The sequence below is a fragment of the Macaca nemestrina genome, chromosome 15 (genome assembly GCF_043159975.1).
Source record: "Macaca nemestrina isolate mMacNem1 chromosome 15, mMacNem.hap1, whole genome shotgun sequence".
NCBI classification, from domain to species: Eukaryota; Metazoa; Chordata; class Mammalia; order Primates; family Cercopithecidae; genus Macaca; species Macaca nemestrina.
The window spans coordinates 113,107,101-113,134,053 of NC_092139.1; the positions used below are offsets into that span (position 1 = coordinate 113,107,101).

A 26,953-nucleotide genomic window follows, 5' to 3' on the forward strand; every position below is an offset into this window, starting at 1 on the left:
AAAAACCCACCCAGTTTAAAAACACAATTATTCTACTTACTATATTACAACTTTTATGGCATGGATTTACCTTTAGCTCTTGGATTTTCTGGCTTCGTCTGTCTCTTAGATTCTTTAACTCTTTCTCATCCCAGCATCTAGCCTTGTATTTTAAGTCACTTGACCCTCCGGAGATCACTCCAGATTTTAAAAATAATGTTCCATCAAGAGCTACTGTCTGTAAAATTAAAAATATTTTGCCCTGAAGAAATGTACACAAAGATACAAATAAAAACATACTGTGGCAATTTTTAAAGTTAAGAATAAAACAGATGAGAAAAGATACTTACTGAACTTTACTAATAAAATATCTAGTTTATGAAGAGACCCCAAACAATAAACAAACCACAAATTTAAAATCCATTTTACTAAGGCCCAAAGCAATTCTAGGCAATAAATTATTGATTTAGTCTTATATCAATATCTGGGTTGGTTCCAATTTTTCCTGTTATACACAATGATTCAGTGAATAAAGCTTGTACACACATCATTTCATACACATGTAAGTTAATCTATAAGCTAAGTTCCTCAAAGGCACAAGTGAGAGAACTGCCCTTCATTGAACTGGTATAAATTTAAGTTCCCACAACAGTGAACAGAAGAATCTCTTTCCCCATAAAGTGTTACTAAACATTTTGATGTTGGTCAATCTGACAGGTAAAAATAGTACCTCAGTGTAATTTTAACGAGTATTTTCCATATGAGTGAGGTTGCATTTCCATGTTTAAGAATCATTATATTTCCTTTTATGAAAACAAGTTTGTTCATATCCCTTGCCCATTTTCCCACTATATTATTGTTCTTTTCCACAGTGATTTGTAAGAACATCTGCTCTTTACTATGAGCTACAAATATTTTCCCGTTTGCCATTTTTCTTTTGATTTTTCTTATGGTAGTCTTTGCCATGCAGAAACTCTTTGTTAGGTGAATTCATTCATCTTTTATAGCTTTTGGGTTTTTTTTTCATATTGGAAAAGCCTTCCTGTCTCTGAGATTAAGAAAAAATTTCCCAGGCCAGGAGTGGTGGCTCATGCCTGTAATCCCATCACTTTGGGAGGCCAAGGCAGGCGGATCACTTGAGGTCAAGAGTTTCAGACCAGCCTGGCCAACATGGTGAAACCCCATCTCTACTGAAAATACAAAAATTAGCCAGGTGTGCTGGTGGGCACCTGTAATCTCAGTTACTTGGGAGGCTGAGGCACGAGAATCGCTTGAGCCTGGGAGACAGAGGTTGCAGTAAGCAGAGATCGCACCACTGCACTCCAGCCTGGGTGACAGAGCAAGACTCCATTTCAAAAAAAAAAAAGAAAAGAAAAAATTTCCCATGGTTTCTCTTAGAAATTTTATGGTTTTACTTTTTACATTAACATTTCTAATTCATCTGGAATTTATCCTGATACAAGGAATGAGGTTTAGATTAACGATATTTTATTCCAGGTGGTACCCAGCAAAGTGGTACCCTGCACTTTATTTGCTATTGTTTAATATGTGAAATTTTGGAAAAAATAATATTTTCACAAATTTTCCAGCTACTTACTGACATTTTTCTAGGTCTGTTTTTTGCTTCACCATATTAAAAGGGCACAGTACAAATAGATCTTTCTATAATATATGTTTTAGAGTAACAACCAACCAGTCTATAGGAGAAGAAAATAAATAATTGTGTCTCTGGTTAAGGGAAACAGATAGAATAATTACATATATGTAAAGAGATTCGGGCTTTTCAAATTGTGGTACATAAATTTTTAAAATATGTAAAAACTCAGTTATCACTAAAATATGGTGACCAAACTATAGCTAGCAGAATTGATGTAATTCATATTTGTAGTTTATAGATACTGTATGTAGTTTATATATACTATAGTTTACAAGTAAACAAGTAAACCAAAATATTTAATACTACTCGCAATGTTTGACTAAAGAAAATTCTAAAACATGGTATCAAGTATATAGAAAACCAAAAGCACAAATTGCAGATGATTCACCAGATGATTTCTGTGAAAATGTGACATCTATCCAACGGTTTGACCCAATCTAAAATAGAGAAAATTCTTCCAAAGTTCCTAAGATATAGTCAAGATACAAATAAGATACACCTGATTAAAATTTTAAACTACTGATAAAAATAAGATACAATCTAAAGGGGTAAAGATGTTATTGTGAACAAGATAGAAACCATAAATATTTGTTATATGAAGGAATAAGCAATCATATCTTCACGTGACTTCTTTGACCACACAAATCTTCAAATATCAATTCTATGAAATATACAAATATACAAAAGTAGATGTTAGTGTAGTTAATTAGGCAGCAAAATAAGAAAAACAATAACTACACTACCTTAAATTTAACATGTAGAATTCAACGACAGTGATTACATTATGCTTAAGATTATTGATCAGACACACCAAAATGTATGAAAAATTAATCATATTACATAAGTCAATAAATTTAACACTGGAAATCTTCATGTCTCATTAAGAAGTGCCTGTTTGTGTTAATTTGCAATTCTGGACAGTCCAGATTAAATGTGTTAATTGACTAGTAAGTAATAAAATTACTACCAGTTTTTGAGAGCTATTTGCCAGGCACTATAATAGCGTTTTTCATGTTATTACTTAATTCTTATAACCCTATAAAACAGGTAATATTATTTCCCCAATTTTAGATGAGAAAACTAAAACTAGAGGTTTATAAACTTCCCTAAAGTCACATAATTAGTTACTAAGTAGCATCACTGGTCTTACTTTATAGCTTATATACCCTCAAGCATTATGTTATACTTCATCGTAAATGTAGTTTTTTTAAAAAAACTACATCAGATTATTTGAGTTTAACATTGCTCAACTAAATACAAATATAACTAAATACTCTCTATTCAACTAAGAGTAAAATAGTACTTACTTTTAAGACCAAAATTATTCCCTCAAGATACCTGTATTTAGTAATCTCATTTCAATTGTGTTCTCTAGAAATTCAAATATGTTAAACCTTGAATATGCAAAAGGACAGTTAGTATCTCCACTAAAGTATGGAAGAATTAGCCCACGTTGTAAAATAAATACCCAAAATCTTTCCTGGTATTCAAAACCACAGGTACTATATCCAGCGTTCCATGTAAGGTTAAACAACAACAACAACAACTAACTGCTTTAGGATATTACTAAAATAAATCTAATTTCCGAAATATAATTTATGATGTTGAGAAATGCTATAAGGGTTTTTTTTTCTAAATTCAACAGAAAATTATAAAAACCACTGAGGCCATAACCCCCTTAGGTTCTATGTTGGTTCTCTTTAGAAAAAAGAACATAAAAAACGCATATATAAATATTTGTGTTTGTGTATGTTAGTCATATAAATACTACTTCAACTTATCCAAAGATGTGATCCAAGCCTCTTTTCTTACTTTCCGTCTTTCAGGTCCACCGAATGCAATATGCCTTGCTTCTTCCACAGTCTCACAAACAAGACCATTTCCACACACAAACTGAATCACTTTCTTCAGCTGAGGAAACTGAGTTTTTATGACATCAATCACCATTTTACAGCCTTTAAGTTCCCTTAATCTTTCGTTGATTGGCTTGATCTAAAGGGTTTTAAAATATTTAACACGTTAGATACACTGAAATAAAAACCAAATGTTCATTATATTCTTTCTCACAAAACGTATATACGCATGACAGCAAAAGATTAACAGTATGTACCCAGCCGGGCATGATGCTCACGCCTGTAATCCCAGAATTTTGGGAGGCCAAGGTGGGCAGATCACTTGAGGTCAGGAGTTTGAGACCAGCCTGGCCAACATGGTGAAACCCTGCCTCTACTAAAAATACAGAAAAATTAGCCAGGCATGGTGGCACATGCCTGTAATCCCAGCTACTCAGAAGGCTGAGGCAGGAGACTCGCTTGAGCTTGGGAGACGGTAGTTGTAGTGAGCTGAGATAGCACTACTGCACTCCAGCCTAGGCAACAGAGTGAGACTCCATCTCAAAACAAACAAACAAACAAAAAAACCCAAAAAACCAAAAAGACAAAAAACAAAACAAAAAAATAGTATGTAATTACACACCATAAAAAACTGATAAGAACATGATGAACTACATCCCACCATGGGTTTTGGTAATATTTTTTAAAAACAAAAACTTCATCAAAAGCCAGAAGATGTAATTTCCAGTTTCAACTCTGTCACTAACCAGTCAGGATAAAACAATGTATAGGAAGTGTTCCACAAGACACTTTCAAAATCATAAAATCTAGTGGAAAATAATGCCCATTTAGATATGTGTCAAGAGAGCAACAAAACACTATGGAATTTTAAAAAACCACTTTTGGGCCAGGCGTGTAGCTCACGCCTGTAATCCCAGCACTTTGGGAGGCTGAGGCAGGTGGATCACCTGAGCTCAGGAGTTCAAGACCAGCCCAGCCAACATGGTAAAATCCTGTCTCTACTAAAAATACAAAAATTAACCGAGTGTGGTGGCAGGCGCCTGTAATCCCAGCTACTCAGGAGGATGAGACAGGAGAATTGCTTGAACCCAGGAGGCGGAGGTTGCAGTGAGCAAAGATTGCGCCATTACACTCCAGGCTGGGCAACAAAGAGTGAGACTCTGTCTCAAAAAAAAAAAAACAAAAACAAAACAGAAAAACACAAACAAAACACTTTCCACTTAAATGATCAGGAAAGCCTTCAGACCTTCTTAGTAATGACTTTTAGGTTGGGTTTACAACAGATCACAAAAGTGTCTACAATGTATTACCAAAATCCAGCAAGTATGATCTCACTTTTTAATAAAACAAACAAAACAAAGAAGAAAACATATATACAACCAAAATGTGTATGTGTACGTGTGTGTATATACACTTGGGAATATATAGTTATATAAATTGAGTGTATGGAAGCAATCTAAAGCTGTTACTATTAGGGAATCAGACATTATGAAGGGGTAGGAGTATTCCCTTTATATTTGATACACTTCTGTGTAAGATTTTTTAAAAAATGAGTTTGTCTTGAAAAAAATCTCAAGTGAGAAATAAGTAAAACAGGATTCTAACAGGCAGATGAGATGGGGTAAAGAATTTCAGTGAGCAGAAGGTAACAACAGTGTGGAAGTACAAAAGGGAGGTCTGGACCATAAGTAGCACCAGCCCCTCCTCTGTGGAGATCTTATGCCAAGTGCTTTACATGTAACAACTCCTTGTAGTAATCCAATATAGTAAGAACTAATTCTTCCATTTCCACACATGGAAAACTGATACTCAGAAAAATTAATAGGCCAGGCGCGGTGGCTCACGCCTGTAATCAAAGCACTTTGGGAGGCTGAGGCGGGCGCATCACCTGAGGTCGGGCGCATCACCTGAGACCAGCCTGACCAACGTGGAGAAACCCCGCCTCTATTAAAAATCCAAAAAAGAAAAAGAAAAAGCCGGGTGTGGTGGCACATACCTGTAATCCCAGCTACTTGGGAGGCTGAGGCAGGAGAATTGCTTGAACTCGGGAGGCAGAGGCTGCAGTGAACCAAGATCGCGCCACTGCACTCCAGATTGGGCAAAAGAGCAAGACTCCGTCTCAAAAAAAAAAAAAAAAGAAAAGAAAAAAGAAAAATTAAGAATAAATTAGTAAGATCTAATTAGAAGTAGGGCTGAGATTCAAACTCAGAGCAGTCTAGCTCTAAGGCATGTGCTCTTAACTACTATGAAGACTGCCTGCAATTCAGGGTCTTGACTGGTGAACCAAAGAGGACACTTTTTTGAGTAGTCAATGAATAATCACTGAAGGATATCAATCATGATATGACAGAGTTTCTGCTTCATGAATTTAGACTCAGGATATGTTAAGGTATCTCAATACATACCTCAAGGCTCAAAATTTAGCCTCTTTCACAAAGAGTTAACACACTGGGTCAAATATTTACAATTAAGACTGAATTGGCATTTCACCAACAGACCATACGTCTTATCCATTTCCTATACTTTGCTATATAGGACAAAATACATTGCTGGCTAATAGGTAGAGTGGTGTACTGCTAGTGCAATGAAATCAAAGGTAGAATTCTGTAAAAACTAGATAAGGAAGAAATGATATGATGTCAAGAAAGAGAATAGCCACTTGATATTATTCTTTGCTTGCCAATATATTTAACACCAGCCATTTAAATGATTGCCTAACTGACATACAAGCTACAATTTTTTTCAATCACTATCATAGTTTTAGGCAATAAGATCATTCTTTAAAAGACAAGATTTTTATCACTATAAATACCAGGCATTACAAAGTTCTTACATCAAGGTAATCTAGAGCGAGGAATGTCTCAGGTTCAGCTCTTTCCTCTTTCAGAAATCGAATACAATCTTTTGCTACCTTTTCAGAGGCTACAACAATGGCAATAATGTACCGGCCAAAAAGCTTAGTAACAGCCAGCTGGTATTTCTTATGAATAGGATGACACAGGTCAAGTAGTCTTCCAAACTTAGCAGGTTTCAAAAAAGGAGAGAAAAATAGATATATTAGACTGAAATATATAATTCATTGTTATCTAATGTAACAAAGTAGCACAGACAAAAACTAATTTTATAAAATTACATACATCATAATTAATAGAGTTTTATTCAAATAGACCTAAGTTTCATTACGCAATGTCCATCTAGCTATGTAACACTTCATTTAAAAAAAGAGTAATAAAGAGGGACTAGCCTTACCAAAATATTAAAATAGTTTCTAAAACTACATGATTAAATACTAATTTATTCCCTTATCTATTAAACAAGAATCTATAAGAGACCTGCTATTGCAGGTACTGAGCTAGGCGCTGGATAAAACATTAATGAACAAAGTAGATACCTTCTGACCTCACAGAATTTTCAGTCTAGTGAGGAAGATATAAATAATCAATAATCACATGTAGGTACAAAATGGAGCTAGACACTGACAAAGTAGAGAGTGCTCTGAGAATATTTAACAGGGACCAGGTTGGCATAAGAAGTCTAGGAAGGATTTCCAGCTGGGCGTGGTGGCTCACACCTGTAATACCAGCACTTTAGGAGGCCGAGGAGAGTAGATCATGGGGTCAAGAGATCGGGACCATCCTGGTCAATGTGGTGAAACCTTGCCTCTACTAAAAATACAAAAATTAGTTGAGCGTGGCAGTGCGTGCCTGTAGTTCCAGCTGCTCGGGAGGCTGAGGCAGGAGAATCACTTGAACCCAGGAGGCGGAGGTTGTGGTGAGCCGAGATCACGCCACTACATTCTGGCCTTGCGACAGAGCAAGACTCTATCTCAAAAAAAAAAAAAAAAGAAAAGTCAAGGAAGGATTTCCACGAAGTGTTACTTGATCTGAGACCTGAAGAATGGTCAAGAATGTATTAGATTGAAGTTCAAAAACTTTACTAGAAAATGTTTGGATGTCGAGCATCATGTATCAGTGGTCTCTAGAATATCTGAAGGTTTAATTTTCTGTCTTTGGACTCCTTCCTCCATTTGTTAGGTTCTACTTCAAGAATACCATTTTCCTATGATAAAACATCACTGTCTTTGCTCTGTTTAAATATCTTTGACTTTTTCTTCTCCATTAATTTGTGATTATCTCAAGCCTTTCTTCAGGGTCAATAATTTGATTTTCAATTGTGTAATCTATTATTTTTTGCTACCTTTTTTTCTGTTTTTTTTTTTAAAGAGATGAGGTCTTGCTATGTTGCCCAGGCCGGTCTCAAACTCCTAGGTTCAAGCTATCCTCCTGCCTCAGCCTCCGAGTAGCTGAAACTAGGTACATACCATCACACCTGGCAGCTACTTCTAATTTATTAACATTTCTTGCTATTAATGCTTCTAATTTGTTAATTTGTCTATGTTACTTATTACTTACATGCTAACTATAATTATTTGGTAATAATGCCTATTCTTGATTTGTTTTCACAGCTTACATTTTCCTTTTTATCTTATTGTTTTACCTTATATTTGAATCTAGTTTCATAAATTCAAGTTCTTATTAAATTGCCCATAGTGCAAAACATTTACAGGGGATTTTGTTCTGTAACCTTCTAGACTGGGCTCTTTGACTTCTAAATGTTTTTAAATAGTTTCTTCCTCTTTGTTATTATATGTACCTATAGCTGCCACAGTGATTCTTTTCACTTTGCTTATGTTTAATGTGAGCAGCTCTGTTCAGATCTTTGATTTGCTATGGTGGATAATTTTCTTAATTCCTTTTCTCACAGAACTGAGACAATTACCTCCTCTGAGCAACACTTGATAGAATAAGTATTTCCTATTCTGTTTACTTTCTTGTAAGGGATTGGATAGTAGCGGCAAGTGAGAACTCACCTAAGACTTTTTAAGAACACACTTCATTTAAGTACCTGAATTCTCTCTCATCTGAGTTTTTAATTAATATCCCATACCAAGTTCTTCTACCTTGAGGGAGGAGGACAAATCTCATCTAGAAAAGAGGGCTTCAAAATGGCCTCCCAATTTTAAAGCCCTAGTGAGACCTAGGGTCTTCACTCTCATTAGAGAGCATATGAGCTTCACGTTCCCCAATTCACCAGTGTTTTTTTGTTTTGTTTTGTTTTTTGTTTTTTTGAAACAGAGTCTTGCTCTGTCACCCAGGCTGGAGTGCAGTGTTGCAATCTCCGCTCACTGCAACCTCTGCCTCCCAGGTTCAAGCAATTCTCCTGCCTCAGCCTCCCAAGTAGCTGGGATTACAGGCATGCACCACCACGCCTCACTAAATTTTTTGTATTTTTAGTAGAGACAGTATTTCACCATGTTGGCCAGGCTGGTTTCAAACCCCTGACCTCAAGTGATCCATCCACTTCGGCCTCCCAAAGTGCTGGGATTACAGGCACCCAGTTCACCAGTTTTTAAATCTAACTCTCTCCAGTTAGAAGAGAAAAGGAAACAAATACATGTGAGTTTGCTTCTTGCTAGATCAAGGAATACTAGGTGAGAATTCTCAGGAATTAGTCAATTTATCAGTTCAGCTTCTGTGGAGTTGAGAAAAAGCAATGCTATACTTCAATACATTTTTTTAAAAATCCTAGATTATCACCATTTTCTAAAGTTTATGGCATCAGGTAGATTTTTTTTTAACTAGTTGTGTGTGTGTGTGTGTGTGTGTGTGTTTTACTAGCTGTTGTCATTTGGATAGGAATTGGGGGATCCAGATTTTGTGACCTAGACTTACTTCTGCATCATTATCTGGAAGTCAAAACCAACATTTAAGAGTGAGAAAGTCAAAACAGATGCTATAAAGGAGATGAAGATGGGTGGCCAGAGAGATAGGAGGAAAACCATGAAAGTGTGGATATGGAGGCCAATGGTAGATGTTTCCTTTTTTTGGGAGACAGTCTCACTCTGTCACCCAGGCTGGAGTGCAATGGTGTGATCTCAGCTCACCGCAACCTCTGCCTCCTGTGTTCAAGCGGTTCTCCTGCCTCACCCTCCAGAGTAGCTGGTATTACAGGTGCCTGCCACAAAGTGCGGCTACTTTTTGCATTTTTAGTAGACACAGGATTTAACCATGTTGGCCAGGCTGGTTTCAAACTCCTGACCTTAGCTGATCCACCTGCCTCAGCCTCTCAGAGTACTGGGATTACAGACGTGAGCCACTGCCCTGGTCGGTAGGTGTTTCAAAATAGAGCAGTAGTTACCAGTCTCAAATGCTGAAAATAGGCCATATCATAAAATAAGGACTGCACAGTATACAGTGATATTAGTGACAAGAGGGTCAGATGCCACCTCGATACAAAAGGAAATAATCTTGTGATGCTGACACCCCAAGCAACAAGTGATATTGTATTTTGGTTAATGAAATACACTAGCAATACCGGATGCACAGTCATACTTAAGAGAATAAAAATATGCCAATCATGTCTGCTGAAAAAATATTTCAAAAACAAATAAAATCATGAAAAACATGAGGTTCGAGGCTATGTGTCTGGAGGGCTCAGGTTACTTCACAGCATCCAAGTCCTTTAGGGGATACTGGCCACAATTTGAACTTTCTGAGTACTACGTTCATGTCATGCTTCTCCCCAATAATTACGTACCTACAGCTACTACCGGAAGTTTTACCCTAATTATTTACTGTTACATTTTAAATATAAAGAGTCAAACACAAAATTTAAAGATGTCTAAAATAATATTGCTTTGTAATAATGGTAATATTTCTAATCCCAAATGAGAAGATACTGCTGTAAGCAAACAGCAAAGCTTAGTTTTTTTGTTTAAATTAACCATTCCTTCTCATTACCACAGAATCTGGGTACAGTCTTTTAAGATGTTCCAGAACCTCTGCTCTCTTTTGCTGACGTTTTCCCTCATGGGTGTCAATCCCAGCATTCTGCAATTCACTTCTAATAAGATTCAATTCTTCATTAACTTCAGATATTCTTGATTTTGTTTTTTCAATTTCATCCACTAGGGTTTCCTCTTGCTGTTTTTTCTCTTTCAAGCAATCCCTACAAAATAACAAATTATATAGCAAAACGATAAACCAAAATTTAGGAATTACCAGGTACAACATACTCTTGTCTGGCATTGCAGGGGAATAGAGCAGTGCTCTATCAATTTTTAAAGGGTAAAAAATGCAATAAACCTGACACCAAACATGGGCAAAAAAGATTTTGCTCATTCTTCATTGATTTGAAAAACGTGGCTGGGCCAGGTGGCTCACTCCTGTAATCTCAGTACTTTGAGAGGCTAAGTGGGTGGATAGCTTGAGTCCAGGAATTTGAGACCAGCCTGGCAACATGGCAAAACCCTGTCTCTACAAAATACAAAAAAATTAGCCAGGTGTGGTGGCACACACCTGTAGTACCAGCTATTCAGGGGGCTGAGGCAGATGGATCACTTGAGCCCAGGGGTGGGTGTAGGTTGCAGCAAGCCATGATCACGCCACTGCACTCCAGTCTGGGTGAGAGTGAGACCCTGTCTCAAAAAAAAAAAGAAAGAAATACATAAATAAGAAAGCTGCAAAGGGTGCAGTGGCTCACACTTGTAATCCCAGCACTTTGGGAGTCCAAGGAGGGTGGATTGCTTGAGTTCAAGAGTTCAAGACCAGCCTGGCCAACATGGTGAAACCCCATCTTTACCAGAAATACAAAAAATTAGCTGGGTGTGATGGCATGCGCCTGTAGTCTCAGCTACAGGCTGAGGTAGGACAGTCATCTGAACCCCAGAAGTTGAGGCTACAGTGAGCCATGATTGTGCCACTGCACTCCAGCCTGGGCGATGGGAGTGAGATCCTCTCAAAAAAAAAGAAAAGAAAACAGCTGCAAGAAATTTTTTTTTATTCTACCTACATGCATGTCTTTGTATACTCCTCTAACTTCTCTATTCGTTTTTTATGATCTTCTATTTGTTCTTTTATTTGTTTTAGATTTCCCTAAAAGAGGAAATGAAATCTAAAATCAATTACAGCAATTCCAAACCAACAAAATTACATGCCTATAATTTACTATAATATTATAAGCTGTTACAAATTTGAAAGATGTCAAATATAATTATATGAAAACATATCAGAGCAAATTACAGATCAGGGTTCAACTCCTGACTCTTACCATTTCCTAGATATTTGATCTCTAGCGATTTCTCTCTGTAACTTCAAACTTCAAGGAGATTATTTTCAAATATCTATATAGTTCTTATCCCTAACTAATTCACTCAACAAATATATTAGGTTGGTGCAAAAGTACCGCAACTACTTTTGCAACAACCTAAATATATTCACTGGCTACCACGTGATAGGAACTAGAGGTACAGAAACAAGCAGGAAAGAGTCCCTGCCCTCAAAGAACTAATGCCTAGTAGGAGAAACAGACAATTAAATAAGTAATTATATAGTAGAGTGGTTTTGTGTTATAATAATATAGGCACCTATAGGGCAACTAACAGGCTTGCGGGTGAGGATTTCACAAAAGTTTTGTTCTATTCACTTTATCATTAAATCCAACTGGAGACTACTACAAGTCTTCTCCACCTGTCTGCAACTATGTATGTTCTTCTTACTGTTTTTTTTTTTTTTTTTTGAGACAGAGTCTCACTCTGCCACCCAGGCTGGAGTGCAGTGGCGGGGTCTCAGCTCACTGCAAGCTCCGCCTCCCGGGTTCACGCCATTCTCCTGCCTCAGCCTCCCGAGTAGCTGGGACTACAGGCGCCTGCCACCTCGCCCGGCTAGTTTTTTGTAGTTTTTAGTAGAGACGGGGTTTCACAGTGTCAGCCAGGATGGTCTCGATCTCCTGACCACGTGATCCGCCCGTCTCAGCCTCCCAAAGTGCTGGGATTACAGGCTTGAGCCACCGCGCCCGGCCCTTCTTACTGTTTTTTTGTATCCAAAAGACAACAGCAATTCAACCAACACTTATTGACATCTACTAAGTGCAAGGTTTACAATGGACACAATTAGAATCCTGTCTTTAATAAGCTTTCAGTCTAGTAGAGAGGTACCAATTCATTGTTATTTTTATGCAATCTGACAAAAGCCCTTAGATATAGATAAAAAATTGGCCCGGCCCGGTGGCTCAGGCCTGTAATCCCAGCACTCTGCGAGGCTGAGGCAGGCAGATCACCTGAGGTCAGATCACCTGAGTGCAAGGTTTACAATGGACACAATTAGAATCCTGTCTTTAATAAGCTTTCAGTCTAGTAGAGAGGTACCAATTCATTGTTATTTTTATGCAATCTGACAAAAGCCCTTAGATATAGATAAAAAATTGGCCCGGCCCGGTGGCTCAGGCCTGTAATCCCAGCACTCTGCGAGGCTGAGGCAGGCAGATCACCTGAGGTCAGGAGTTCAAGACCAGTTTGACCAACATGGAGAAACCCCGTCTTTACTAAAAATACAAAATTAGCCGGGGACGGTGGCACATGCCTGTAATCCCAGTTACTCAGGAGGCTGAGACAGGAGAATCGCTTGAACCTGGGAGGTGGAGGTTGTAGTGAGCCGAGATGGCGTCATTGCACTCTAGTCTGGGCAACAAGACCAAAACTCCATATCAAATAATAATAATATTAATAGGTAGTTATATGAGGAAGACATTATTTTTGGCTTTTTTAGGAACTGGGATATAAAGAAAAGGAGGGACAGGGAAGGCTTTGCAGTGTTGGTAACTCTAGATTTTAACACGTAAAGATAAATAGATTATTCCAAGAAGAAATTAGCATGCACAAAGTCAAAAATGTGCAATGTGTATTTTCATAAATCAGCATATAATTTTATAACATATCAATTATACAAATGTTTTAAAAGTAATTCCTGCTATGTTACCACCTTTGTTTTTCTTCTTGCACAAAATACCCTCTTCTACTCACAGAACTATCATAGATTATGCCTTTTATATTTGTATCTTCATCTGCCAAATCATGAAATAAACGAAATGAGGCAGTATAGTGTAAGGTTAAGGAGATTCATTCTGGAGACAGGTACAATAAGGAAATAAAATTTCATTAAGAATAATTCTAAATCATTACTGTACAACCCAAGATACCTGAACTTCTCCATGCCTCCTCTTTTCAAATGCCAGTCTTTCTTCATCTGTCTTCTGTTCCCATTGCAGTTTTTCCAGTTGTTGAGTCATCGTAGCTACTTTCTTTCTTACTTGTTCCTTAAGTTCTTTATAATGATCCAGCTGCATAAACAGTATTGAAAAATTGCTAATTCATGACAGCAAATTCTTTGTATGAAATCCTGTACTAGAAGATAATTAATCTTCCCAAAAGTTTGCTTTATATAAATTAAATCATAATCGACCACCTGCCCAGGGAAAATAATGTGAGCATGAAAGCTCCTTTTAAAAAACTGTTTATTATTTATTTATTTATTTATATTTGAAACTGTTATTTATTTTTATTTTGCTCTGTTGCCCAGGCTGGAGTACAGTGGCACAATCATGGCTCACTATAGCCTTGGCCTCCTGGACTCAAGTGTTTATCTTATTATTCATAAGGTAACCATTTTTTCCTCTCATAAACACTTAAAAGATACATGTGGCTTTGAGGGGACATGATCACTTAATTGACAAGAAGGAAACTAATTACTTAAGGTGCTTTAAAATGTTCAGTGACGAATTAATCTCTAACTTATTATACAAGATTTAATTATAATCAGTAGATGGCAAACACACGTAATTGACAACCACATTTTTATCATTTATCTTTTATCAATTTTATGATAATCTTATATCACAATTATATACAAAAATAATTATGACTATGTAAGTAGAAAAAATACATCATTTTCTCTGGATTCTCCTTTCTCTTTTAAGATTTTTGGACAGAGACCTTAGTATAGAGGTTTTCATTGCTCTATTTTAAACAGTCTTTTAGGCCAGGCACAGTGGATCATGCCTGTAATCCCAGCACTTTGGGAAGCTGAGGCGAGGATCACTTGAGCCCAGGAGTTTGAGACCAGCCTGGGCAACACAGTGTGACCTCATCTCTACAAAAAATTTAAAAATTAGCCAGGTATGGTAGCATGCACCTGTAGACAGGAGGATAGACTGAGCCCAGGAGTAACACTGTAGTGAACTATGATTGATAGCAGCAGGAGGCAGATAAATCCTAGGCGGACAGGGGTGGGCCCCCAGTGAAACCTTCAAGACAAAGACAGTTTAAAGCCTAGCTACAAGTCCTGGGTAAATCCCCAGACAAGATTGAGAACCTCTCTTCCTGTTTGGTGTGCTTACCTCTGATTGATCCCTACCCATCACCTATTTTACATACGCCTACCCTTCCCTAATTGGCTTTTCACACTGTTGTACCCACTTTAGAGTGGTGCCTTTATTTTAGCCTTTTTATGCATACTCACAAACCAATCAGCACACATTCCCCCACTGTGAGTCTATAAAAGCCCCAGACCCAGCTACACTGGGGGAGAAACCACCTGACTTCAGGTAGTGGACGACAACCTCTTGCATCCCCTCTCTGCTGAGAGCTGTTTCATTACTCAATAAAATTCTTCTTTGCCTTCCTCACTCTTCGATCGCCCGTGTAGCCTCATTCTTCTTAGACACAAGACAAGAACTCAGGACCCACTGAACATGAGTACACAGAAGGCTGAAACACTGTGGCCCTCTGTCCTCTGCTGGCAGAGGGCAGCCGCCCCACATGACAGGAAGCAGTGGCAGGGCTGAGTCAGCCCTGGAGCTGAGGGCCAGAGTGGGCCAAGAGGCTGACAGAGCTGTTAACACGCGACCATGGCAGCTGTGGCATTCGCACCAGAGTGCAGGCTAGGTGCAGCCTGGCAAGCTGAGTGGACGGGGTGTCTCCTGCAGTGAATGTGGGACCAAGCAAGGCCTGGAAGCAAGGCCTTGGCCTGGGCAAGGGTGTCACCAACTGAGGGTCTCTGGCTAACAAAGTGACTGAGAAAAATCCTGCATCGGCCAGGCATGGTGGCTCATGCCTGTAATCCCTGCACTTTGAGAGGCCGAGGCGGGTGAATCACCTGAGGTCGGGAGTTTGAGACCAGCCTGACCAACATGGAGAAACCCTGTCTTTACTAAAAATACAAAATTAGCCAGGCATGGTGGCGCATGCCTGTAATCTCAGCTACTCAGGAGGCTGAGGCAGGAGAATCACTTGAACCCAGAAGGCAGAGGTTGCAGTGAGCCAAGACCACACCATTGCACTCCAACGTGGGCAACAAGAGTGAAACTCCTTCTCAAAAACAAACAAAAATCCTGCATCATGATCATGCCACTGCACTCCAGCCTGAGTGACAGAGCGAGACCCTATCTCTACAAAATTAAAATTAAAAATAAATAAATTTAGATTCTGTATACAGGCTGAAAAATTTAAATCCCCACAATCTACACTGAGGATAATCTCTTAAAATATCACACAGGTCATCTTTTAAATTTTTTTCTAATTCAAAGAAGCTGAAATAATAGAAACATAAGATTTCCCCTAAGTTGACCTTTTTTACCTGACTGGCTTCCAGTTCAATGTCTCGCCCTTTACGTAAAATTTCTTCCTCAATCTGTTTTTCGAAACTTCTCCATGCACCATCTAAATCAGCCAGCTCTGTCTCCAGGGCTTTTATATCATCTTCCTGTTTAGAACATTGTTTTTCGCTGTCCTTTATTGATTTCTTAGCCACATCTAATTTCTTAAGGTGGTGAGAAGTGTTTTCTTTGGCTTTAATGTACTGAGGCCTCTTCTGATTTAAAAGGGTTTCAAGTGACCTGAAAAGGGAAAAACATTTGCTTTAAAGAAAATTTCATTTCTTTGATATATAAAGGGAAGAAGTTGTTTTGATCAAACCACTTTAAAAAAGAAATCCTAAAATCAACTTTCAGAAACTGTAAGCAGATCAGTGGTTGCCAAAGGTTGAGCAAGGTCAGTGGGAGGGTTGAATAAAGCACAGGATCACTTTTGAGAGTGGTACTGTAGTGGTAGACACTTGACACTATGAATTTGCCAAAACCTATACTACTTTACAGCACCAAGAATGAACCTTAATGTAAGCAAATTAAAAAAGAATCACTCAGGAGGCTAAGGGATCCTAGATGGAATGTAGAATGCAATAAAAGAATCTAACTTTATTACAAATGTAGAAACAACCTTACTGAAGTGGTGGAAGGAAAACATGCTGACCAAATTCTAGAAATGAGTGGAGTCTGTAAGACTAAAAACAGAAGAATTGTACCTAAGTACTTTGTAACATATAGTTACAAAGATGCTTTCCAAGGGGTATGGGTTAACAATTCTGACACTATTACATATGATTACTGGAATTGCACAATTAAGCAAATGGATGGCAGATGGTAGAAGCCAGATTTCCCACTGTTGAAGTGGGAGGTTACAGATAAGCAAGAGAAGGCTAGAATGATTAATGGCTTAGAATTGGGAGACATCAATATGAACTCATGTTTAGCTTAATATAGATGGTCACATACGAAAATATTTATAGCTATGTGTATAAATAGTATACACACGTATTTCCTAGTTCCAACAGCTGAGAAAGCCTAGAAGCAAGGACACTCCAGTAACAACGAACACATCTACCACCTAGATGTTGGTTCCCAATACCATTCTTCAATAAAAGGAACCAGGGTTCCTTGGAGAGCCTGGGGCAGGCTCACACAAGTTGGGGCAAGCTGATGCTTGGACTGCCTTATACAAGATGACACTAGAAGATACTTATCTTCTAGAAAGTAAGGAAGAGCTCCAAAAAAAATCACAATAATGAGAATATTTCAAAGGGATGCAGGAGCCAACTCAAAGAGTTCTCAGTGGCCACAGCAGGAACAATCTAAGCAATAAAATCAACAAGGTAATATTGGATTATAACCCCAAATGTAAAATATCCATAAATCTATACTGATGTAAATAACAATTAATTTAATTTAAAAATAAACAAGTAGAGACAAATCTGTGCAGAATTCCAAATAAATCATGTAGATACTTTGCCCTCAAGGTAAAACATAACTCTCCCTACTCCTTAAGTGTGGGCTATGCATAGTGACTTCCTCTCAAAGACTGCAGTATGAAAAGGGAGAAAAACTTATAGTGGAGAAACATGAGAAACACTACTTCAGTCAGGTGATCAAGGTCAACATCAACAGTGATACCATGTTGATATGACATATGATATACTATACGATAAATGTCATGTGACATATATAATACACTGACACTCTAATAGAATATAATGCAAATGACATTTTACTTCTGTGGTCTTCCCACAGTCTGTATCTTCAGTCTAATTATGAGAAAACCATCAGACAAATCCCAGTTGAAAGATGTTCTACAAAAAAACTGACCAATATTCCTTAAAATTGTCAAGCTCATCAAAAACAAGAACTGTCACAGCTAAAAGGTGCCTAAGGAAACATATAACTAAACGTAATATGGCATTTTGGATCATAAAAAGGACATTAGGCAAAAACTGAGAAAATATGTATAAAGTATGGACTTTAGTTAATGTATCAATATTAGTTTATTAATTGACAATGTATCATAATAATGTAAGATGTTAATAGCAGAAACTGAGTGTTGGGAATATGGGACTGATACAGGAGCAAAAAATAAATTATTTAGGCAGATAGTAAAGGTTAAGAGAGTTCTCAGCAGAGCTTCCCTTTTAACAAAAAGCAGCCCCCAAATCATTTCTTTTATAACAAAGAGGAGCCTGAAAAGTCAAGCTACAAACATACATAAGCAAGCTGGAAGCTTGTACGAGTGAATGCCAGCAGCTGAGCCAACAGAAAAGGGCTACCCAGAAGCCAGCTAAGTTCAACTTGAAGGCTCCATCTTCCCTTTTCTTTGTCACCATGTGTACAGTAGAAAAGGTGGCAACATGGTATCAGCCAGGTACAGAATCTGCACAATAAAAAATTAGGGTGGGTGGCCAGCTTCTTTGTGCACTATGCAAATGGCACACCTACTCCTAACCAGTTCTTCACGTGCTCTGCAAATGGCATACCTGGTGTGAGCAATCCTTCATGCCCTAAATCAGACACCACCTCCTCAAGCACATCTATAAAACCTCCTGTACTTCGCTGTGGACCAGAAGACCCGATCGGGAGCCCCTCTCTCTGCATGGAAGAAAGCTTTTCTCTTTCTTTCACCTATTAAACCTCCACTCTTAACCTTACTCCTTGTGGGTCTGCATCCTTGATTTCCTTCGTGTGAGGCAATGAACCTCGGGTATTACTCCAGACAACCACCACCACTTCAGGACCATTCTATACTATTTTTTTTTTCCCTTGAGATGGAGTCTCACTCTGTCACCTAGACTGGATCTCAGCTTACTGCAAGCTCCACCTCCTGGGTTCATGCCATTCTCCTGCCTCAGCCTCCCAAGTAGCTAGGACTATAGGCGCCTGCCACCATGCCCAGCTAATTTTTTGTATTTTTAGTAGAGACGGGGTTTCACCATGTTAGCCAGGATGGTCTCAATCTCCTGACCTTGTGATCCACCCACCTCGGCCTCCGAAAGTGCTGGGATTACAGGTGTGGGCCACCGCGCCTGGCCTGTACTATCTTTATAATTTTTCTGTATATCTAAAAGTATTCCAAAGTAAAATGCTTATTTTTAAAAATCAATTTTCAAAGTGTCACTTACATTATTTCCTCTGTCATTCTACATATAATCCAATTGTTAATACCAACTTTTAAAAACTCACTTTAATTCTTTTTCTGTTTGTTGTAGTTGTCTAGTTAGAATTCCATGTTCCTTTTTCCTGGCTTTAACTATGTTTTCATGATGAGACAAAGACTCTCTTGTGACACTCAAATCCCTTTTCACATGCTCTAACTTGGTGTTCAGGAAATCAATCTTTTTCTCATTATGGTATAGTTGAAAAAGCTGCAGTTGTATCTTGTTCATTTTCAGTTCTTCAAGGAGACTCTGGTAACGTTCTGCCTATAAAAGAGTATAATTCAACAGCAGTTAAAAGGGAGTATATTTAAGTTGGCCTTTAATAAACTCAACTATTGTACCAACAAATTAATAAATTTTTATTTGTCATTAGGACATAATATCCTTGCCAAAAGTAGCATAATTTGGCGAGGGTTTCTGAATATACTTTTTAAATAACCCAGTAAACCAGTAAATGATGTTGTGTTCTTGTGCTCAGTGGTATGATGATAAGAACAATGAAGTGGCGTGCATTCACCTGGGTCCCTTTTGTCTGGACCTGTGAGCTTGACAACTCAATCAGTATTTCTGGCATCAGCTTCCTCCTTTGTAAACTGAAAGAAGAGTGTGATATGACTAATAAAGTGCTAGCAACTTTAAATTCAGTGACTCCAGGAAAAATTCCTACTACAGGAAGTAGTTTTGCTACTGATAAAACAGGACTCTTACAATGCTAAATTATATGTGAAAAATAATAATTTCCTTAACATTTGTGCTATTAAAGAAATAAAGGAACAGACTACCTCAAGAGGAGCTCCTAATCAATACTGGAAGTATTTCAAGTAATAGGCTATCTGCTAGGATGTTTAAAAAACAATTAGGAAGTTGTTTTGTTCTAACTGTCCTTAAAATGTTTAAATTCTGCAATTCAGTATATCGTGATTACTACAGTCTGATTTCCACTGCTGCCACTCCTTTCCACTAACAAAACCAAGGACATGTATACACACATTCGAAAATATGAAGACATAGAGAAACATCACTAATAAGAAACATCCACTTTTCATTTACTTCTTCAAATATGTATCGAGTACTATGTGCCAGGCACTGGTCTACGCATTGGCAATACAGCAGAAAATAAGACAGACTATCCCTGATCTTGTTTGTTTGTTTGAGACAGAGTTTTGTTCTCTCACCCAGGCTGGAATGCAATAGCACGATCACAGCTCACTGTAGCCTCGACCTCCTGGGCCCAAGAGATCCTTCTGCCTCAGCCTCCTGAGTGGGTGGTCTCCTCCCTTACCACCACACCTGGCAAATGTTTTAAGTCTTATTTTTGTAGAGATGAGGTCTCACTATGTTGCCTAGGCTAGTCTCGAACTCCTGGGCTCAAGGGATGCTCCCACCTCGGCCTCCCAAAGTACTGGGATTAAAGATGTAAGCCACCATACCCAGCCCAACCCTGCTCTCATGCAGTTTATATTCCAGTTATTCTAATGGGGAGAAGAGAGGAAGAAAAGTCAGAGAATAAATACGAGGACCAAACTCTGACCTTTTTTCTTCTCTTGCCCAAATTTCTATCTAAGGAGCCTGGGGAATCTGCTCTACAAAGTGTCATCAGAGAATTTTTTGTTTTTTTTTTTTTTGAGACAGAGTCTCACTCTGTCACCCAGGCTAAAGTAGCGCAGTGGTGCCATCTCGGCTCACTGCAACCTCTGCCTTTTCAGTTCAAGTGATTCTCCTGCCTCAGCCTCCTGAGTAGCTGGGATTACAGGCATGTGCCACCACACCCGGCTAATTTTTCTATTTTCAGTAGAGACGGGGTTTCTCCATGTTGGCCAGGCTGGTCTGAAACTCCTCACCTTAAGTCATCCGCCCGCCTCCGTCTCCCAAAGTGTGGGGATTACAGGCGTGAGCCACCACGCTTGGCCAGAGGGGTTTTATTCAACCCTATATAATATAGCTTACTTTCCAACCTGATGCTGGCATAGTATCACATGACAGAAAAGGAAGGAAGTTAAAATATTTTAACTGCGAATATGTTTCTTTGCCGTATCTTGAAATAGCCCTGCAAAGTTGTCTCTTGTGGGGAAAAATCTACATTCTGTAAAGAATCCCCTTTCCCTTTTCCAAGCCTCTTTTCCCGAACCAGGAGACAATCAACTAAGAGTCCAATACCTTTTTAAGTCTGATAAGAAACATTTACAATCTATTCTCTCTGAAGCCTGCTACCTGGAGGCTTCATCTGCATAACAAGAACATTGGTCTCTACAATCCCCTATCTTAACCCAGACATTTCCTTTCTGTTGACTCCAGGTCTTTATATAAGACTCTTTCGACCAACTGCCAATAAGAAAATCTTTGAGGCTGGGCGCGGTGGCTCAAGCCTGTAATCCCAGCACTTTGGGAAGCGGAGACGGGCGAATCACGAGGTCAGGAGATCGAGACCATCCTGGTTAACACGGTGAAACCCCATCTCTACTAAAAAGAATACAAAAAAACTAGCCGGGCGAGGTGGCGGGTGCCTGTAGTCCCAGCTACTCGGGAGGCTGAGGCAGGAGAACGGCGTAAACCCGGGAGGCGGAGCTTGCAGTGAGCTGAGATCCGGCCACTGCACTCCAGCCTGGGCGACAGAGCAAGACTCCGTCTCAAAAAAAAAAAAAAAAAGAAAGAAAATCTTTGAATCCACCTGGAAGCCCCGCTCCCCCTCCTTTCCAGAATGAACCAATGTACATCTTACAAGCATTGACTGATGTCTTATAGCCCCTAAAATGTATAAGACCTAGCTGTGGCCCGACCACTTTGGACACATGTTCTCAGGATCTCCTTAGAGCTGTGTCACAGGCCATGGTCACTCATATTTGGCTCAGAATAAGTCTCTTCAAATATTTTACAGAGTTTGACTCTTTGTTGACAAACAAACAAATAATAAACAAGATAATTTTATACAGCAATAAATGCTACAAAAGAAACAAAATAGGGCAATGTGCTAGTACAAGGGAAAGGGTGCTAATTTAGATTGGAGGAATGAACAGTAAATGCCTACCTGAGAAAATGGCTTTTTAATAAAAACATGAAAGAGAGACTACCAGGTATGCAAAATCAGGCATACAGCTATCTAGGCAGAGGAAATAGCAAAAATCCCAGAATAGAAAGAAGTTTGTTGTGTTCAACACATAACAAAGGTCAATGTGGCAGCAAAGCACAGGAAGTTAAGGTTCAAGAGGTAAACAGGGACAAGACCAGTATGCTTTATAAGAGACAACATTATCAGTGCAGTGAGAAGCACTGCACTGGAAGGTTTTATGCATGGAAAGTTAGGATCTGATTTGAGTTTCAAAAATATCACTTTAACTACAACCGACGACAAGGTACTATATTAGGCATTGTGAAGCGGCCCAAGAAATGTACAGAGATACATTTGCATGTAATGTGGCCATGGCCTCCTAGGAGCTTCCCAAGACACTTTCAGGGAGTCCTTGAAAGCAAAATTATTTTCATAGTAATACTAAGACTTTATCTGTCTATTTCAATGTGTTGACACTTGCATTGACAGTGTGGATAAAATTGCTGGGTCTTATCATAAGTAAGATTTAACACAGAAGTGTTTATGAGAATCCAGCTGTCTTTTATTAAGTTAGACATTAAGGAAATTATAAAAGTGGTAAAACAATGTCTATTGGTTTCGGAAAATATAGTCATCTTTCATAAAAATGCTATTTATGTTAACATGTAATGAGTTTATTGCTATTTTTACAGGGATCATTAAAACAGTTTTTAAATTTCCAGTGTTAATTTCAAATACAATAAATATTAATAGATATAACCCATATGAACAAAAACTCCTTGGGGTCCTCAATAATTTTTAAGAGCATAAGGGGTTTAATATCCAAACATCTGAGAGCCTTTGCTACATAAGACATAAACCCCTCAAGCTTGTTTTCAGTTGGGAAAATCAGACATTTTTCTAGTTTAGGCTGTCCTGCCTATTCGGAAAGAAAAACCCAAATAGTGGGAAATACATAAAAAAGTTTATCTTAATGAATATTGGGCTTTAATTGTCTTATACTATTAAATTAATCTTCTTGGTAACCCCAAGCCCATATCTAGTGATTCTAATATAGAAAATTTGGTATCCAATACTTAATGGTTACATCTTCATGACATCTTACCTCTTCCTTCTCTAATTTTGCATGTCTGCGCTCTGCCGCTACATTTTTTTTCTTATTAAAATTAAACTGTGCATCCTCTTCGGCTTTTTGTAACTTTCTTTTCTTTTCTTCGTATTCTCCTATAAGCTCTCCTGAAGTGCTGATTTCTTCAAAAAACTGTGTCCTTTCTTTGGGTTTCTTCATTGAAATTGACTCTACAGTTCCCTTTTAAAAACAGTAATGCACACCAACATAAAAAATATAGTGATGTGTTTTCAAAATTCTGAATCAAATAAACTACTACAGCTACTTACCTGAAAAACTAAACAATTTTGTCCTTTGGCTATTATGCCTATCTTTTCCAACTCTGCAATGTAAACAGAACGACTCACAAGATTATCATCAAAGCGAAATTCTGAGCATCCCCCTAAAATAAAAGAATAAAAAGCCTGTTAAAAAATATATAAATACCAGATATATCTCAAAATCCATTGAAAGTTTAATAAAATTACTTTTACATGGGAATAAATGCATTTAATGAGTCAACAAATATTAAGTGTCTATTACATGTCAAGGTCTATTTTACAGTGGCGAACAAAACACATGAAAGTCTCTGATCTGAAGGAGCATATATCCGAGTCAGGATGTAAAAGGAAAATAAATCTCAGAACTCCCAACTCACTAAGCCAAAGGGAAAAGTTGAGCTGGAAACTAGGTCATGCAAACTTGCCTCCTATTTTGTTCCTAAATAAGGTAGCTGTAAAGATTAAACAACAACAACAACAACAACTGCATGCCTCCTTCACAATTTACCCACAGGGAAATTCCTTGTGGGCCCCAAGATCTTTACCCTAAAACAGTTCTGTTGAATTTCAACCTGACAATATAAAATGACAGCTTATCTTCACATGTACAGGACAAAGGACAGAACTCAAAGTCATCCCTCTGCTCATCTGAGATAAATGCATATCTGATTGTCTCCTCTGCCCTATCTTTATCTTTTTTTTTCTGAGACAGGGTCTTGCTCTGTTGCCCAGGTTGGAGTGCAGTGGCGCAAACTCGGCTCACTGTATCCTAGACCTCCCAAACTCAAGTCATCTTCCCAACTTAGCCTCCTAAGTACTGGGACTACAGGCTCACGCTACCACACACAGCTAATTTTTTGTACAGACAGTGTCTCACCACGTTACCCAGGCTGGTCTCAAACTCCTGAGTTCAAGCAATCCTCCCGCTGTGGCCTCCCAAAGTGCTGGGATAACAGGCGTGAGCCACCATGCCCAGCCTATATTATCTTATATAAAAATGCAGATTCACTGAGCTAGCCTAAGGCATGAATGACTCTGCCTCTACCCCCATCACATGTAAACAACTGATCAAAGGCTCAAATAATTCAACTACTGGTCTCTTATCCATCCACACCTTTAAAAAAAATTTCTTCCTCTTTCCCCAATCCTCGCCCTTTTCCTGTAAATATATATATACACACACACAAATTCAAACATTTCACTCAAGTTGCTTTTTGGTGGTAGAAAAAACTGTCTATAAAAGCCAAAAATGTGCATACAATTTGTTCATCACTAAGAAAAACTGATAAACATAAAGAACTTCAAGAATAAATGTTATGATTTCTCTGTCTTCAAGGTACTCCCTCCTTCATCTTAACTAAATATCCAGATTTTAAAATGTTATTTGACAGTAGGGGGATTTGAACAATTATGTCTGTTAAGGAAAAGCAGACATAATTGGAGAATTATGTGGCGAATCAAACAGGTTCTGTTACTTGCTTCTGAGATACGCTATGCAAGAGAAAAAAAGAACTCTAGCTCATTATGCCAGTAGAATAATAAACCATACCCTCCCAAAAAAGAAAAAACGGGCAATCTTACTTGACTCTTGAAAAATAAAATGAAAAAAAATTTTATAAAAAGTACCTCGGATAATCCTTGTAAATGTTTTCTCTTCACCACTTTCCTCCACATATACAATTTTTACACTTGCAGAAGAAGAAATAGGTTTTCCAATATGTGCTCCATGAATGAGTTCTTGAATATTTTTCACTCTTAAATTAATTGTTTTCTCTCCCATTACAAAACTAAGTGCATCCATTACATTAGATTTTCCTGGGGAAGAAAAGAGAAAAAAACTATACATTCTTAATGCTAAAAAGCCCTGCCCAGAGCTGAAGAAACCAGGTCACCAGTTGAAGTGAAATATAGCCAATAGACATGTCCTTCTTAATCAATGTTCAAAATGCATGACTGAAATATCTGATGTAGAAAATTTGCTTCTTCCACGCATCCATTGTAGACTATTAAGAGGTCTAAATTTAAGGACTGAAATACATGTATCTAAATTCCAGCTCTCTTCCATTATTAGGTATCACACCATGGCAAATCATTTAACTTCACTGAGTTTCAGTTATCCTCATTTTATAAATATGGAAACTATCACCTAAAGCATTGGTGCAGCAACAAATCCTCATATACTCTAAAAAAAGAGACGCTAAGGCTGGGCGCAGTGGCTCACACCTGTAATCCCAGCACTTTGGGAGGCCAAGGTGGGCAGATCACCTGAGGTCAAGAGTTCGAGACTAGCCTGGCCAACATGGTGAAACTCCCTCTCTACCAAAAAATATAAAAAACAGCTGGGCTTGGTGGCACGGACCTGTAGTCCCAGCTACTCAGGAGGCTGAGGCAAGAGAATCGCTTGAACCTAGGAGGCAGTGGTTGCAGTGAGCCGAGACTGCACCACTGCACTCCAGCCTGGGCAACGTGGAGACTCCAACTCAAAATAAACAAACAAACAAACAAACAAAGAGAAGCTAACTAAATCCAGGATCTTTTCAAGGGCTAGATCAAAATTGTTTATGATTGGTATGAGATGGTGCTACAGAAAATTTATATAACAGGATTGATACTGTTATCTTTTGAAAGTCCTACTTACAAGGTTGGCTGGCTTACAGGGATTTGGATTTGGATGTTGGGAGGGTTTCTAACATTCCCTATTAAGAATGGTTCACTGTGCCTAAACTATCTGTGCAAACAATATGATTTAATCTGAACAAATGCTTTCTTTCTAGGATTCTGGAATATTATTTTATAATTTCTTTTGAGGAAGATCTGGCGTAAGAAGATTCTGGAACTTGGGTACATGATAGGCAAACCGTGCCTATGTGACAATCTCCCGATAAAAACGCTGCACATTGAGTCTTTAGTGAGGTTCCCTGGTGGGCAACATTTCACATGTGTGGACTAGCTGCTGGAGGAATGAAGCACTGAGTGACACCAATGGGTAAGGACTTAGAATCTTGCACCTGGTTTCCTAAGACTTTGCCCCATATACCCTCTCCCTTTGCTGAGTTTGCTTTGTATTTTTTCACTGTAATAAATAATAGTATTGAGTCAAACTATATGTAGAACCCTGTGAGTTTTCCCAACAAATTACTGAACCTAAGGGTAGTTGTGGGCATTCCTAATCCCAATGTTAAATCTGTTACCCAATCATTGGCCCATAATTTTCTCGAAGACAATTTCCAAGGTGCAACGTCAATGCAGCTGTCACCATCTCTATTAATTTATTTCCCCTTTTCACATCCCTTTCCCTATATCCATAGAGCAGTTTAAATTTTCAGGCTGGGTGCAGCAGCTCACGCCTGTAATCCCAGCACTTTGGGAGGCCGAGCCA

At 38.4% G+C, this 26,953-nt stretch overlaps 1 protein-coding gene across 6 annotated transcripts in view; it reads right to left on the reverse strand.

Moving 5' to 3' along the window:
- The window catches only part of LOC105464539 (structural maintenance of chromosomes 1B), a 64,552-nt gene that overhangs the window by 34,280 nt on the left and 3,319 nt on the right, over positions 1–26,953 (reverse strand). For 5 of the 6 annotated variants that reach the window (XR_011614206.1, XR_011614205.1, XM_071080734.1 and 2 more), the window contains exons 2-12: positions 25,201–25,389; positions 23,584–23,696; positions 23,291–23,494; positions 19,165–19,403; positions 15,960–16,218; positions 13,525–13,665; positions 11,341–11,423; positions 10,290–10,497; positions 6,323–6,508; positions 3,449–3,628; positions 71–217 (exon numbers count right to left, since the gene is read on the reverse strand). Coding sequence is in view for 4 of the 6 variants with exons in the window: in XM_071080734.1 (XP_070936835.1) it covers positions 71–217; positions 3,449–3,628; positions 6,323–6,508; positions 10,290–10,497; positions 11,341–11,423; positions 13,525–13,665; positions 15,960–16,218; positions 19,165–19,403; positions 23,291–23,494; positions 23,584–23,696; positions 25,201–25,389 (1,949 nt within the window). In the remaining 2 variants the exon portion in view is untranslated. The remainder of the gene's footprint in view (positions 1–70; positions 218–3,448; positions 3,629–6,322; positions 6,509–10,289; positions 10,498–11,340; positions 11,424–13,524; positions 13,666–15,959; positions 16,219–19,164; positions 19,404–23,290; positions 23,495–23,583; positions 23,697–25,200; positions 25,390–26,953) is intronic. The other variant, XM_071080735.1, reaches the window with a different exon arrangement.